This window comes from Macaca thibetana, chromosome 9 (genome assembly GCF_024542745.1).
Source record: "Macaca thibetana thibetana isolate TM-01 chromosome 9, ASM2454274v1, whole genome shotgun sequence".
Classification (NCBI taxonomy): Eukaryota; Metazoa; Chordata; class Mammalia; order Primates; family Cercopithecidae; genus Macaca; species Macaca thibetana.
This window is the reverse complement of record NC_065586.1, coordinates 80831350-80846318: the sequence shown is the minus strand read 5'-3', so window position 1 is coordinate 80846318 and position 14969 is coordinate 80831350. Positions and strand designations below refer to the sequence as shown.

Here is a 14969-nt window from a genome sequence, read left to right as displayed (position 1 = left end):
TCAAAAACTAGCAAAATATTTGTAATACACATTACAAAGGACATATTCAGAATGTAAAAATAGCTTAAAAGTCAGTAAGAAAAATATTGGCTAAGTAATTTAAACAAAATACAAAAGACATGAATGGGTACTTCATAAAAGAAGATACCCAAGTACCCAATCAGCAGATAAAAAAGTGTTCAACCTTATTACATGTTGAGGAAATACAGATTAAAACCATGGAGAAATATCACTTTACATCCACAGTAATAATTAAAATTAAGAGAACTGAAAACATTGACTTTTTACAAGCACATAGAGCATCTAGGACTGCCACACATTGCTGGTAGGAGCATAAATTCATACAATCACTTAGGAAAACCAGCAGTATCTACTGAAACTAAATACATGCTTTCCTCATTCTCTACTAGTTCCACTCCTGGATAGGTAAATTCATGCACCATGTCCACCAGAAGACAAGTCCAGGAATGTTCATGGGTTCTCTTCTTCATGGCCAAAAATTGGAAGCCACTTAAATGCCTATTAACAATAGAATGGATGAACTGAGGAATATTAATATAAGGGAACCCTACATGGCAGTGAAAAGGATGAAACTTCTGTACATATGACATGAATGAATCTCACAGATTGAATTCTGAGTAAACAAGACAGACAACATTACACACAGTATGATTCCAACTACACAATGTTTATAAACAGACAAAATTACTGGGCAGTCATGGAGGTCAGAACAGTATTTTCCTAGAAGTTAACACTAGAAGGACTTATAAAGGGGCTTCTAGGAAGTCAAAAACATCCCATATTTTAATCTAGAAAGTGAGTATATAGGTATGTATGTGAGTGAGAATTTGTGAATCTGTTTGCTTGAGATTTGTTACTTATGTTCTTTACATGGTTTAATATCTCATCAAAAAGAAAACAGAGTTCATAAAGTTACAAAATAGATTTTATTAATACCTGAAACTTGTTAAAAAGCTATGGTATTAAACTGTGGTGATGTCATTAGGGGAGCCCTCTACCCAAAGAGAAAGGAAGGCTCAACAGAGCACAGGTGTTTGTTGTAAATGGAAAAATAAATCCCTCTTATGTTCATATTGCAGCAAGTTAATGCTACTGAAAGTATTGCAGCTTAGTTAAACTAGATAATTAATGTAGGATGCAAAAGATAGGGTCTTGTGATATATATTAAAAATATATTGTTATATAATTAGCATGACTACTACTGCTGCTACTAACTACTACTACTATTATTATTACTTTGTTGGTGCTGTTAGTGATCATTTTTAGTGACTGCCACAAAAGGAACAATACTGGATAAGGGGAAATTGATATAATTTATCTTTTCAAGCAGACTGTGGGCCTGCGGGTTGCAGTAAAAAGACAAGGAGGGCCTGAGTGATGTGACCCTTCAGATAGGGAACTCGCAGAGGGCCAGATGGGAAGAGGAGCAGGGGATGTCATTCCACTTGCCATTTTTCAGTAACAATACACAGTCTTCATTAGAACCAGCATTGTTGGGCTCACCATCGTTCCAGTTTGTGTAGGTCAGTTTATTTCCTGTCAGATCTACAAACTCCCCTTCTGTGTTCTCATCAGTGATGCCCAGGAAGGCTTCCTCCTTGATGAGATTCTGGATGGCTCTGTTCTCTGCAGCATTCCTGGGGGTGGCCACAGAGGCCTGAAACTCGGCACACAGGGCCTTCACTTTGTCAAAGGTCATCATTTCACCATTAGTCAGGAAGAACTTGTTCCCAACTTGTCTGCCCAGAGAGAAGGTCAGCCCTAAAATGTGAAAAAGTGGGTGAAATTGGCTTATCTTTAAGCCCAACTCAAGGTATTTCTCAAGAAAAAGTCTTCTAGAGTAGAGTTGCCAGATAAAATATAGCATGTCCAGTTAAACTTGAATTTCAGACAAACAATGAATATTTTAGTATATCTCCTATATAATTTTTCAGACATATTTATACTAAGAATGTTTTTAAGCTGAAATCCAATTTAATTGGTGCTTTGTCTTTTTCTTTGTTAAATATGGCAACCCAAATGTGAACAGACAGACTGGTACAAAGGCCTCTCTGTGCTTTCAGATCAGAATTCTAAAAGATATATAATTTGGACTTCCAAATTATAAATTATTAACTTGAGACCAAACAAAAAATGTCTGAAAATATTTGCCCGAGGCAGGTTAGACCCCATGTCCAGGTCTCAATACCAGTGCAACAAAGGGATATAAGTCCCATTTTCAGTGAGCAATATCAGAGGGTAAAATATTAGGGTCTCTCGAGTTAGACTGACTTCCATCTATAAAGCACCCCTGCCATTTATTAGCTCTGTGCATTTGAGCAAGTAATTTAACTTCCCTTTGCCCCCATTTCTACCAAAATGTTGTGAGAATTCCATGAGGTCAGAATATGAGAAATGCCTATCAGGGTACAGAAAATTGTATGCATTCAATAAATATTTTTTGCATTCTATAAATATTTGTAGCATTCTATTTTTCCCAAATTTCAAGCTGCCTGGAGAGTAAGAGAAAAGGCTTACATTTTTTGATACGAGCCATTTCTGTTTGCAGAGCTTTTCTTTCTGAGGCAGCCAGGCTACTCTCACAATCTAGAAAATTAGAACAAAGTAAAGAAGCATTGTTGAGAAGGAACCTCGGAACTGTGCATATACACGAGAGTAGAGTATCTTTTTCAAATTGAAAAAGAAGCTTATTTTACATTGATGTTTACACTTCAAAGGAAAATAAAAAATACTTAAAAGTCAAAAGAATGAAAAATCTCTATTTTCATCCAACCCCAAACGTCACTCTTTGTCTGTTTACTGTATCCCAAAGTACACGTACATATCACATGCACACATATACTCCCTGATTACTTAGCAATCCATAGGCCAGGTTCTTCACAGATTATTTCTTTCCAAACAAATTGTTCTATCAAAACTAAAAAGAAATCTCTTGAGGCATTACTCTATTATGACCTGGTGAAGAGTGACTAAAAAGATTACAGGGTTTTTGTCTTTGGAGAGGTTTTGCTTTTGTTGTCTTTTATTTTGTTTTTGTTTTTCCCAGGTTTGTTCTATTAGTCAGGAAACCAAGATTTTTGTGAGTTGCCCATTATCCAAGTGGGGAGGGCAAGAGCAAACCACTTGTTGTAGTAGATGGCAAAAATGGCCTCAATAGGGTGTAGCTCCTCTCATTGAGACACGAGTCTATTTCAGTACTCGTTGAATCTGGGCTGGCCTTGTGACTTGTTTTGACCAATACAGTCTGGCAGAAATGATAATGTGCTCTGAGTCTTCAAGAAGCCTAAAGCCTTTCTTATTTCTACTCTTGGGAATCCTGTAGTCACTGCTATGTGAAGAAGCCCTGGCTAGCCTGTTGGATGATGAGAGACGTGGTTCAATTACCCTCATCACTCCAGCTAACATTCAAACAACAGCCAGACACATGAGTGAGACTATTGGCCATCAGCTGACCACAGACATATATGAGTGAGCCCAGCTTAAACCAGCAGACAAATCACATGGCTGACCCACAGACTTGTGATTTAAATTGACGGCTATGTTTTTAAGCTATTAAGCTTTGGCTTGGTTTCTTATGAAGTAAAATATGACATACCATGGTTACATGCTTTTGTAAAAATAGACATAATAAGCCCACACTTAAATGGTCTATTTTTTCCCTCTAGGACCAGGGCCTCACATTGAACTATTTCAACTGATGGAGAACCCAGGCTCAGCTCCTACAGGGAGTGCCTGATGAGGGAGTTGTCTTGAAAAGTTTGTAAGTCTGTACTCAGGCACTTATAGGAATTCCCTAAGGCTCTAAGAATGAAAAGAGGGCTGAGGGCACTGGGTCAGAAAGCAAATTTGGGTATCTTCCTTTGAAGGAACAGGAGAAGGGGCACACCAGGTACTCAAGGTCTCAGAACCCTGGGTGCATTCAGCTCGGACCTTGCTGGAGTCCTTACCTGGACTCTCTCCAGGGTCTCCTTTTTGGCCCTTTGGTCCTGGTGACCCAGAAGACCCTGGATTTCCTGGAGGCCCCAACTTTCCAGGAGGGCCCTGTAAACCTCTGAGCCCTTGGCCTGTTGGAAGAAAAAGGAAATGTGACTTAATATCTATGTTCTTTCTCTTCAAGGGTTGGATGCCCAGTCCCTTCTCAGGAGAAAGGAGACCTTGACGCAGGACTGACCTTTCTGAGCACTGCTCTCAATAACTGTATGGTATGCACCTGAGAGCAATAACTTAAGAAATAGAGTTGCCATATGGAGGTTGCTGCAGGGAGGGTGCAAAGTGAAAATTAACTGCATGTTTTTTACAAATAGTTGTGGTTCTCCTGTCCGGCCCACTGCTGCTGGATCTCCCTGTAAATAGATTCCCCCAGTAAAACCTATGTTTGCTGGCTCCAGGTCTCTACTTTGGCCTCTTGAACCTGGTGCCGTCCCTATTGAAGTGAATAGGGGTCTGACATGACAATAACTATGACCCAGAGAAGAAAAATTCATCCTGTGTCCCATGCGATGGCCTGACCTGTGGGCCACTTTTCTGGGCAGGCAAGACAACTGTTAGTCACAAACTGCTGTGTGGAAGTCTGAGATGCCAGAGAATGAGAGCTGAATCTCTGTTTTGAGTTACAGTATAGTTGAGAAAAATATACTCAAATAGGACATCAGTCTCCTCATATCCCCAGGCAGTTTTCTCTAGAAGGTAAAGAATTGCAGAGACAGAACAGCCCAACCTGTACCTGGTTCCCCCTTTTCTCCCTTGGTGCCATCACGCCCATCTTTGCCTGGGAAGCCGTTGATGCCTGGGGAGTTACAGGCAATCACCGCAGGGCAGATCTTTTGGGAATCCTCACAGGTCACAGTTTCTGAGTAAGATGTTGCCACCACACTCAGGAGAAGGAGAGTGAGTGATGGAAACAGGGACATGGTCCTCCCCTTGGTGTGAGAAAAATCAGGGAAGATTATCTCAGTTAATCAACATATATGTATTGAACATGCCCTCTGTTCTACAACCTGGGTACAGGCTATATAGAAATAGATGACCCATCCCTGGACTCTAGTTGGGGATTTGGAAAAGTAAACATCCTTGTGACATTGCGTGACTAGTACTTTAACAAAGGTAGGCACTGTGATGAGCAGTGGGGATCCTAAGGAGGGGTTCTTCTGTGCCTAGGCCCCTGGTGTTGCCGCTGAAAGACTATAAACATACTTTCCATGGCAGTGAGAACAAATGGGACTGTGCATTGACACCTCGCTCATGCCCGTTAGCTTAGGGAATAAGAATGCGTGGAAACCCAGGTGTCTGTAGGAGCTTCCTCTTTCTCTCCACATCCCCTTTGAGTCCATCTGCCACCTGAATCCTATCTTTGTATCTGGGCAGCTGATTCCTCTCCAGGGCCTGTTAACTATCATTTACTCAGTGGCAGGCCCTAGGCTACAGGTTGGTGATCCAATGAGGAAGGTCTCAACCTCAGATCAACCTCAATCTTAGTCACCAGCCCAGCCCAGAATTAACTTGAGTTTGCTTCCCCTTGGTGTTTTAGACAGGTTTGCCTGGGTAAGCATTTTCTCTGAAAATTTCTTACTGTGTTGGACCTGGCAGAGTGCTAAATCCCTCTCTACTTTCTGGCAGGAATTCCCCCGTTCTGTGAGTCAAAACCACTGGCAATTAGACAACTTGCCTTGAATCCCCCTCCCATTGCTCAATCTTAACCTTTCATTTGTTCTTCAGAGCTTTCTTCCAGCTATTACCCCACTAAGAATCCTCAGCAGCCCAGCCCCATAGGTCTAGGTCCTCGAGGCTCCCTTTGGAAACAAAGATAGTTTCCACTGCAGATGAACAGATAATTGAGGAAAGTCACAGGTGCTCCAGCAGAAGCAGAAAAAGAAACATCCTCAACCTGATTTCTGCCTTTCATCCCACTTCCCCCACCCCTAGAAAGACTCCTCCGTACCTCCAGGGCCATGTCAACTCACCAAACCCTTGATCCGGGAACCCAGATTTATTCACCAGAAATGACGTACTGGTGTTTCTGCAGAGCAGGGACTCAATGACAAGGACGCTGGCCCTCTAGCCTGGGGCTCTGGCAGATGCCTCAGATTGAGGGAGGAGGCTAGGCTCAGCAATGTAGGGCCCAATCAACCTTGTGAACAAGGATAGCCCGGGCCTGGCCTTCAACTCCAGATTAATAAACAACTCTTCTCGGGACTAGGAGAAATTTAGGAGCCTCCAGCACAGTGCTCGGCAGCTGTGTGCTTCAATACAGTAAAATTTCTCTTTCAATTGCCATCCATTTTGGGAAATCTCCTTGCTGAACTACCATAACTAGGTTCACCTGGTTAGTCATGTTGAGTTCCTTGTTTCCAACAGGAAAACAAGGATACTCACAAATGCAGACATATGCTCATGCCCACCAACTACACACACAGACACGTGCATGCGTGCACACACCCATCCATGAAAGCATATAGACCTCTTGCTGCCATTAATGCATTAAGGTCATTCCTGCCTCAGACTCTTCACTTGATGTCTCCACGCCTGGACCCCTTACGGGCATTGGCAGCTAGCTCTTTCTCTTCTATTTAAACATTCCAATTTCAGAGAAATAAGTACCTTGATCACTTATTCTAAAATAGTCCTACCTAGCAGTCTCTATCCTCTTAGCCTGAATTATTTTCTCTCATGCTACTTACACTTTATGATATTATAGTCATTGACTTTACTGTTCCATTTTTTCATTGTGCTAAAATAGACATACCATTTTGACCATTATTATTAAGCATACAACTCAGTAGCATTAAGTACATTCACATTGTTGTGCTATCATCACCACATCATGGGACAATTTTTATCATCCCAAACTGAGACTCTCAACTCATTAAACTAGAATTCTCCATTTACCCCTACCCACAGCCACTGGTAACTTCTGTTTTACTTTCTGTCTCTCTGAATTCATCTATTCTGGGTACCTCATATATGTGAAATCATACAATAGCTCCTTTGTATCTGGCTTATTTCACTTAGCACAATGTCTTCAAGTTTCATCCTTGCAATAAGAATTGTAAACTGTGTTAAAGACTTTGGGTTTCCTTCCAAGGGTCACTAGGGGAACTGCAATAGTGGAGAGATGATCACATTTGAATTTTGCAATGTGAATTTTGCACCTTTCTGGCTATAGTGTTGAGGGGAACAGGACTGGAGAAAAGCAGATCTAAAAGGAAGTGCTTGCCGTGATCTAAGTAGCAGAAGACAGTGGCCTGGGTTGGAGTAATGGCAGCTGGATTATGAAGGTGGGCACGTTTGAGAAACAGGAGGTATTGATTGCACTTGAGAATTAGCTACAATAGTGAGCGATAATAAGAAGTTTTCATGGGCACACACATTTACGACTTGACTATCTAGGGGCCGCTCAGCTGAGATAAGAAGCAAAAGAACAGCACTTGGCAGTACAAGATCATCAGTATCGTGAGTGTTAACGGCTTGAACCATGTTCCTGTGATTAATGGGGACAATCTAGAAGGGATGGGAGAATACTTTTATGAAGCATAGTTCACTTGATTCTCAACTACATTTCCAATATAGCTTTCAGAAAAATGCCATGTAGCTTGGGGTGTTGGGGAGGCCATCATGGGAAGTTCAGAGGCTGCGAGGCCATGTGGTGGGGATACTATGGAGGCCTCCACACACCAGAAGAAATGTGAGTAAGATGCACTGCCAGGTCCCTTCTAATTGAAGTCTTCTTGGCTTGTGGAGGGACTGGCTTCCTTATTTCCTGCTGACCTGTCCCCTGTGCCTGGAAAAATCCAGGATGGTACAGAACCACATGCCTAAAGCCATCAATGGATATCAGGAGATCCAGGGCCTAAAGAACACAGTAGATTACTTGTTTCCCTTCTTATTCTTTAGCAGCCAGAGCTTCCCCTGCTCCTGCTCCAGTAGCAGCAGGTGGGGCGAGGTAGTTGACTCCAGGTCACCGGCGGTGCTGGCTTTAATCACAGTGCTTGCTTTCATTGTTTGCCTAGTCCAGAGGTTAGGAAACTGCCCTCCAGACCCTGAAATGTCCTAGAACTGGGTTCAGAGGGTGGGGGGATCTGAGGGAAAGTCAATCTAGCAGTTAAGCCACAGATTGGAGTGTTGCCCAGTTACATCCTGCTCTCCAGAAGGCCTTTCCCAGCAGGAGAGGCCCCTCTCCACATACTGCAGCCTGAATGTCTCTCTCCACATCAATGCCCACTCTGCAGTCCATCCCGTACACAAGGCCACTGTGTGCATTTGTTCTGGACTTTAAAACTCTTCCCAACACTGCTTCCACTCTGGCAGCACCACAAGAAATCCACCTCACCCCAAAGAGGCTGCAGAGACAACTGCCTCTCTGATCTGCAGGAGTACTGCCTGGTGCCCTACATCCCCTTTTTTGTAGACTAGGGTGAAATCCCAGCTCTCCCACTTCCCAACAGTGTGACCTTAGTCAAGTTCCACTGCCTTCATGTCCTTAGTTTCCTCGTCTGGGAAAGCAGGCACCGCTGCCTTGACTGTAGATTGGTGTATCCTTAACTGGTCCACAATCAGAGTGCATGGCACACTGCTCACCACGACAGCCTGCTTAAGAAAGGCCTTCATTCCCTCCAGGGTGACTGTTCAAGAGTCTTCTCAGCGTGGGAAGCAGCGTTCTTGGGTGGCTTCATGTGGGAGGCATGGTTTGAGATTCGGAACCAGAAGGCTTCGTTTTGACTCATGAATGTGAGCTTAGACTCCATATTCTGGCTGAACCTCAGTTTTATACCTTTCGAATCAGATTTTGAACCCCATTCCCTTTCCCACTGGGATGCTGTGAGTAGGACACTAGGAATGAGAATGTTACTGCTCTCCAAGCGAGGACCATCAGAAATATGCTTATAGTCAGATAAAATGGATTGATTATTTTTTTTTTTTTTTTTTTTTTTCCATTTGTTTCTACAGGAATATTGAGCACAATGGTGTACCCTAGGGTTTCTCAGTAACAGGGTGTCGGGAGGGGATTTCTGTAAGACTTGGTTTTGTGTTAGGTGGTTTTGGGGGAAGGGTTTACGAAGGAGGAATCTCTTCTGGATAGGGTGCTGTCCATAAGCTGGGCAATTCTGATTGTGCATCTTTTATTTAGGAGATGAGTAGAACAGAGGAAGGCGAAGCTGTATTTTGTCAAAGAGTGGCAAATGTTTATGTTAAGCAGGAGAGGGGCATGTTTTTTGTTTTTGTGGTTCACAGAGAAACCTTTTGTCTGTATGAAGGCATGATTTTGGAATGATTTGGGGTCTTACAACAGAGTAATTTTGTTGTACACCGGTATTCTGTGGAAGTGTTCATGGTCAGCAGGGAATACCATGGTCTGGCCGTGAGAGACAGGCTGTGAGAGACAGCTGACAGCTGTAGGCTGCTTTCTGGTTGTCAGCAATGTCCTTTGTAACTCTAAGGCCTGACCTTTCCATACTTTTCATCCTGTACTGTCCTGTGTTCCAGTCCCGCTGTTTTTTCTTTGCTTGTTTTTGCTCATGAATTCTCTGAGAACGTGTAAATGTCATAGGCCTTCATTTAACCAACACAAATACACAGAACCACAGCATCTGGCAAGGACTACCTTAGCCCCTACAGCCACGGTGTGGGTGGTCCGAGGGTGTCATATCTGCCCATGTGATAGAGACATGCTTATCTGTGACATGGCCTTGAACACAGGGTGGCTGCAGTGAAGGGAAGCTTAGAAGTTAAGATAGCAAAGACCTGCTCTTTTGCTGCAGAAATCAGAACACATGTGGCTCTCAGGGTCTCCTCAGACATTGCTTGCTCCCATTCTTCCTCCTGCCCCTTCACTCCCAGGCCTGGTATATTCCTTCCACCAGTGTCCTCACTCCGGGGCAGCTGCTGTCTAAAAAAAAAACCCAAGAATTTCCTGGTGGGTGACCCTCATTTACAGGTTTCTGGAAGCAGTGACACTTCTTGCCCAGGCCCTTTCTCTGCCTCTGCTTTGACTCAGTGGGCGACCCAGAGCAGCATGTGGCAGAGGTGACCAGACAGGTTACACCCCCAAAAGGAGGTTTCTCACTGCTGCGATAAGGAGAGGGCTGAGAGGGGCACGGTCAGCACAATGGAAAGATAAGAACCAGAAGCACACGCTACTGGCTGCAACATTATTGGAAAGGAATACCAGTAATTTAAAATAAGTATAATCAATATCCATAGAGAAATCAGTGAAGATACTGCCCGTATGACACAGGCACGAGGCAGTAGGAAAGCAATGAAGTAGAAATATTAACATGGACATTAGTCATTGGAATAATAAACACGATAGAAAGTGCAAACCACCAGGGTGGATATTGCTGAAGAACACACCGAGGAACTGGGAGAGCAGAGCAAAGGACTCTTGCAGGACTGGGAAACTGGAGACATGGAAGTCAGGGGGTTGGAAATGGGAGATTCGGAGTATTAAAGACAAATGAGCAAAGCTTTCTGACACACACAACGGAGTTGGAGAGATGGTACTCCTGCATCTAAACCAACCCAGTCACACAGACACCAGAAAGGAGGAGTGGAAGAGACAGAGATGGCGGCTCCCCAGGCCGGAAACGGGGGACACAGGGAGGATACCCCAGAGAGGTGCTCACATTTTGAGGATCACCGAAAGCCATGGCTCAGTGAGTGCTTGGGCTCTAACCAATTAGACAACCAAACCCCCTTCCCTGTGACAGTTAAAAATCTAGGTATTTACGGCAGTATCAGAAATGTAGGGAGTTGGGCAGAAAAACTCTTCTTCCCAACACCATCTCACTTGACTCTTGTGATCAGCTGCATGTAACAGCCAAGCCTAGGTACAACCGGGAAAAAACCGTAAGTGACCCCAAAGAGCCTCCAATATCATGAGGCAGCTTTCCTGGTACCCTTCCTGCTCTTTTGTACCTCCCTGGGACCAGACACAGAAAGCTCAGCTGTAGATTAATGGTAGATTAATTGCGTTATTAACGGATTAATTGCATCATTAGTTTACCTAATATCCCACACCGTACACTCGGACAAAAATTCACCCTCTACGCATCCAGGTGTGTGCGTGTGCAGGCCCTTGTGTACACATACTTGTGTATGTGTGTGTGGGGGGGAGTATCTGAATGTGAGTCTGTGCCACTTCTTAAATCTGTCTCCCCACCTGTGACTAAATGAACTCACCTGTAGCTTTGCGAGGATGAAAAGGTTTAACACTCTGGAGCCAATCAGGAAACAGACATCACACAGTGTTCAAAACAGGGGTAGTTTAATATAAATAATTATCAAACCCTGATTAAAAAGTAACTATAGAATGTAAGACATTCTCTGTGGTTCAGACCTCACTGGAGAAAGGGTACTTGAACCCACTGGGTGACTGTGCTGGTTTTTGGACCAGAGCTTCTCTGCAGTTCTGGGACATGCAGGCATCAGCCCTCCTCCGGAGCACAGGTGGGCCAGGCAAGCCGCAGGTGGTGGCCGCAGTGGTCGCGCAGCGGTAGTGGGGCGCAGGTGCAGCAGAAGGCCCGAAGCGCGACGACCCCGTCGGGGGGACCACTGCTTCCCTAAGATTGCGAGAGACACACCTAGGGGAAGAGGGACGAGCAGAGGCAGCACAACAGAGGTGCAGCAGGAAGCTTCGGTCCCGGAGTCCCTGCCGCAAGGGCTGCAGGGGGTTGGTGGCGAGGTCAGGGCGCTACTGCAAGCTCCCGGATTCGCTGCCAGACTGTGTGTTCCAACCGCGGTGCCTCCAGATGTTCTCATCCGCCAGGCCGACCCCCGAGAGGGCCTCCCGAAACTGCAGGAGCCCCCTTTCTCTTTCTAGACCTCTAGACCTTTCTAGAGGTCTCTCTAGCGCCCTCTACTGAAAAAGCTTTGCATCGTGCTCACTCGAAAAACGCTGAAAGGAATTCTGTGGTTTATCACAGAGCATGTTTCAAAGGGTAAATTGGGAGCTGAGAGTCCTTTGATGCCCTGGCACAGTAGGTGTGTCCGCATCGTCGTGTGCACGGTAAGTCCACAGGCCCTGTGTGCTCCCTCTGTCTGCAGATGTAACATGAAGAGTCCCTCCAGCCCGGCCTCACGGGAAAGCTGAGCAGCAAAGGAAGGCAGAAGGGTGGGCCTTGCCGGCTCTGGGCCCCGAGGCTTGAGGCTGGGCTCCCTGTTTCTTCCTTCCCTCCTTTCCTCTTTCCCTCCTTCCTTTCTTCCTTGCTTCTCCCTCCTTCCCTCCCTGCCTCCCTCCTTCTGTCCTTTCCTCCTCCCCTCCCTGCCTCCCTCCGCCCCTTCTCACCTTCTCCCCTCTCTCCCTGCCTCCCTCTTCCCATCCCCGTCTCCCTTGTCCACTCCCTGCTTCCCTCTTCCCTCCTTCCCTCCCTCTTCCCCTCCTTCCCTCCCTCTTCCCCTCCTTCCCTCCCTCTTCCCCTCCTTCCCTCCCTCTTCCCCTCCTTCCCTCCCTCTTCCCCTCCTTCCCTCCCTCTTCCCCTCCTTCCCTCCCTCCCCAGGCACAACACATTGGCCCCCAGCCCAGTGCAGCTTTAAGAGACCCACTTACCTCAGAGGAACCCAACCAATCCCCACAACCACCTCTCCAGAATAGGAAGATGGAGTTACAGGTGAGTCTGTCCTGGACAGAAAAGTAGAGATCCTGGAGGAGAGTGAGTTGCACTGATTGAGAATGAACTGCCTATTGAATTGGAGGTGGGGGGACGGTCGGGGAGGGTTAAGGAAGACCTTCTCTACCAGCAGGGTCAAGGAAAGGCTGGTTCCACAGGGCTGGCTGGGCTACAGACTAGCTGCCTTTCCCCTCTGCATACAGTCGGGTACCCAGCCGCCAGACCCCACAAGTGAGGGGGTCAGGAAGGCATCACAGACAAATGTACACATATCTCGTTTTCATTCCACTCCATACTGACCTGAGGATTGTGACTTAGACAAATGCCCTCATCTTGTTGAGCCTCAGTTATTCAGCTGTAAATGGGAGGAAGGAGAGCATTTAGTAATGGTAAATATGTAAGAGTGCTAATCGGGAAGCTCTACCCACTGAGAAAACAAGAAAAAAAATTCTTGTCACCGAAAGAGAACTAAGACGGATTGCTTTCTGAGATAGGTGCGGACAGACACATGCAGACCTAGAATAACGAGGTCAGACTCACCCGGAAATACTTGGCCCCAAGTTGACTCCCCTGTTTAAACAGCGATAGAATGGTGGAGAGGGAGGATTATTCCCCTCAGGCGGCTCTGTATGGCTTCCAGGGTCATGCTGAGGGATAGGGGTTATCCGGGCCCTGAAGGCCCAAGGCACTTGAGGGAAGAACAAACTTTGCTGTGTCCCGCAGGGAAAGTATGGGTCAGCCCTGCCATCTTGTGGCCATGCTTAGGACTGCAGGGGGCCAAGGGATACCCTAAGAGATCAGGGGTTGCCCGTCCCCCACCCGCCCCCTTGCCACCTGACACCTGTCTTCTCATTCTACACATTAATTCTGGAAAGTTACTATGTGTTAGGCTCTGGGAGGGAACCTGGGGAGACAACAGAAAACATAATTGCCTTTGTGAGCTCCCAGTATAATGGGGAAAGATGACACAAATGTATATTAATACAATTGTTGCAACAAAGATGACAAATGAGGGACTGAAAGAGATAATAATGGAGAGATCACTGAAGATTGTGTGGTCAGGAAAAACCTCGCTGGGGAATAGGAAGGATCCCAAAGTATGGAAGTAGGAGGAAGTACATTTCAAGGAGAAAGAAAAGCATTGCAAATTAGTAAAGATCTTGGCATTTGAAAGACTAAATCCAGACTCAGGTCTCCTGAACTTCTCAGGGTGCCAGGCATCTCACAAACAGCAGTACTGTATCTCCCCTCCTCCCTTTCCAAGATATGAACTCTGGGATGTAGATTCTGGGCCTGGACTCTGGTCTCCTCGTTCTGGGAGCTGCTCTCTAGGCTGACCCCAGGGCCTTGACCTAAATTTTTTCTTTGAAACTTGAGTTCTAAATTTGGGGTCTGGTCCCTGTCCTGACTGTCTAGGCTCAATCCATCTGTCTTTGGGCTTGGTTCTCTGATATCATGCCTGAAGGTTAGGAGATCAGAGCTCCTGGTCTCTTTGCTCTGATCTCTGAACTTAGACCTTGGGAATCAGGACACCAAGGCCTTGGTCAGGGCTTGTGCTACTTGGATGAACTCTGGGCTGCATTCGACATTGTGGTCTCTACCCTCTGGATAGGCAGGAGTCTATATTGTAAGCCCTGAACAACAAGTCACTGGATCTGCTCCAGGTCAGGTGTCTCTGTGCTCTGCTGGCTGGTGCTTCATTTGAGGTTACTCCTTCTGGAGGTTGTTGCTCTTGGCTGTAGGGTTAGGATTTTAGCCAGATTCTTCATGCCAGGCTGGGAACAAAGGCAGCAGGTCTTGCATCTTGTAAAGCATAAAAGAGGCTCTTGCAGATACACAGGGAGCTGGGCCTGCCTGGACACTTTCTCCTGAGAAACTGCCCTAGGAAACATGGGTCTGGCCAAAGATTTGTCCTGGGAGGATCGAGGACCCACAGGCACATCTTGAAGAGGTGCAGAAACTTGCCCATCCCTGATGTCTCAGGCCAGCCCAGATACAAACACAGAAATGGAGACAGACAACCTCACACATTGGACTGTGAGGTGAGGAGAGAGGGTCAGGCTCACTGTGGTCTTTCTGTCCTGTATCTTTCACACTGCCTGGAACATGTGGGACCATAGCAAACATTTGTTAATGAATAAAAGAGTAATGAGCTATGAGAGAAAACTTAGAAAGATGTAGAAGGACAAAGGGAGGGAGACAGAACAGGCATTTGTTGAGTAACTAATGTGTGCTTCTGTGTGCTAGTTGCTTTGTAGGTAATACCTCACTTAATTCACACAACACCTTGAGGTGGCATACAGTATGTCATCTGTGTCGTGGTGACAAGGCCCTTCCCAGGTTCCA

General features: G+C 45.7%; 1 protein-coding gene and 1 long non-coding RNA gene across 5 annotated transcripts in view; both read right to left on the bottom strand.

Moving 5' to 3' along the window:
• Positions 1-669: 669 nt before the first annotated feature.
• Positions 670-6135, bottom strand: MBL2 (mannose binding lectin 2). 3 transcript variants are annotated; one of them, XM_050803003.1, is made up of 5 exons: positions 6030-6135; positions 4745-4940; positions 3969-4085; positions 2539-2607; positions 670-1782 (listed from the first exon to the last, which is right to left on the bottom strand). In XM_050803003.1, the coding sequence occupies exons 2-5, from the start codon at positions 4929-4931 to the stop codon at positions 1409-1411; spliced, it is 747 nt and encodes a 248-aa protein (XP_050658960.1). In that variant the 5' UTR covers positions 4932-4940; positions 6030-6135; the 3' UTR covers positions 670-1408. The 3 variants fall into 3 exon arrangements, with proteins under 3 accessions (XP_050658960.1, XP_050658959.1, XP_050658961.1); XM_050803002.1 differs by having other exon boundaries at positions 5960-6117; XM_050803004.1 differs by having other exon boundaries at positions 6016-6117.
• A 5174-nt stretch (positions 6136-11309) lies between these two features.
• The window catches only part of LOC126962128 (uncharacterized), a 28998-nt gene continuing 25338 nt past the window's right edge, over positions 11310-14969 (bottom strand). For both annotated transcript variants that reach the window (XR_007728601.1, XR_007728600.1), the window contains exons 4-6: positions 12924-12978; positions 12563-12655; positions 11310-12102 (exon numbers count right to left, since the gene is read on the bottom strand). This is a non-coding gene — a long non-coding RNA (uncharacterized LOC126962128). The remainder of the gene's footprint in view (positions 12103-12562; positions 12656-12923; positions 12979-14969) is intronic.

Coding starts and splice junctions, on each gene's coding strand:
- MBL2 (XM_050803002.1), bottom strand. Junction 4,086..4,744: donor GGGAGAAAAGGGGGAACCAG/GTACAGGTTGGG, acceptor TTCTTCCAACAG/GCCAAGGGCTCAGAGGTTTA. Junction 1,783..2,538: donor AATGGCTCGTATCAAAAAAT/GTAAGCCTTTTC, acceptor TTCACATTTTAG/GGCTGACCTTCTCTCTGGGC.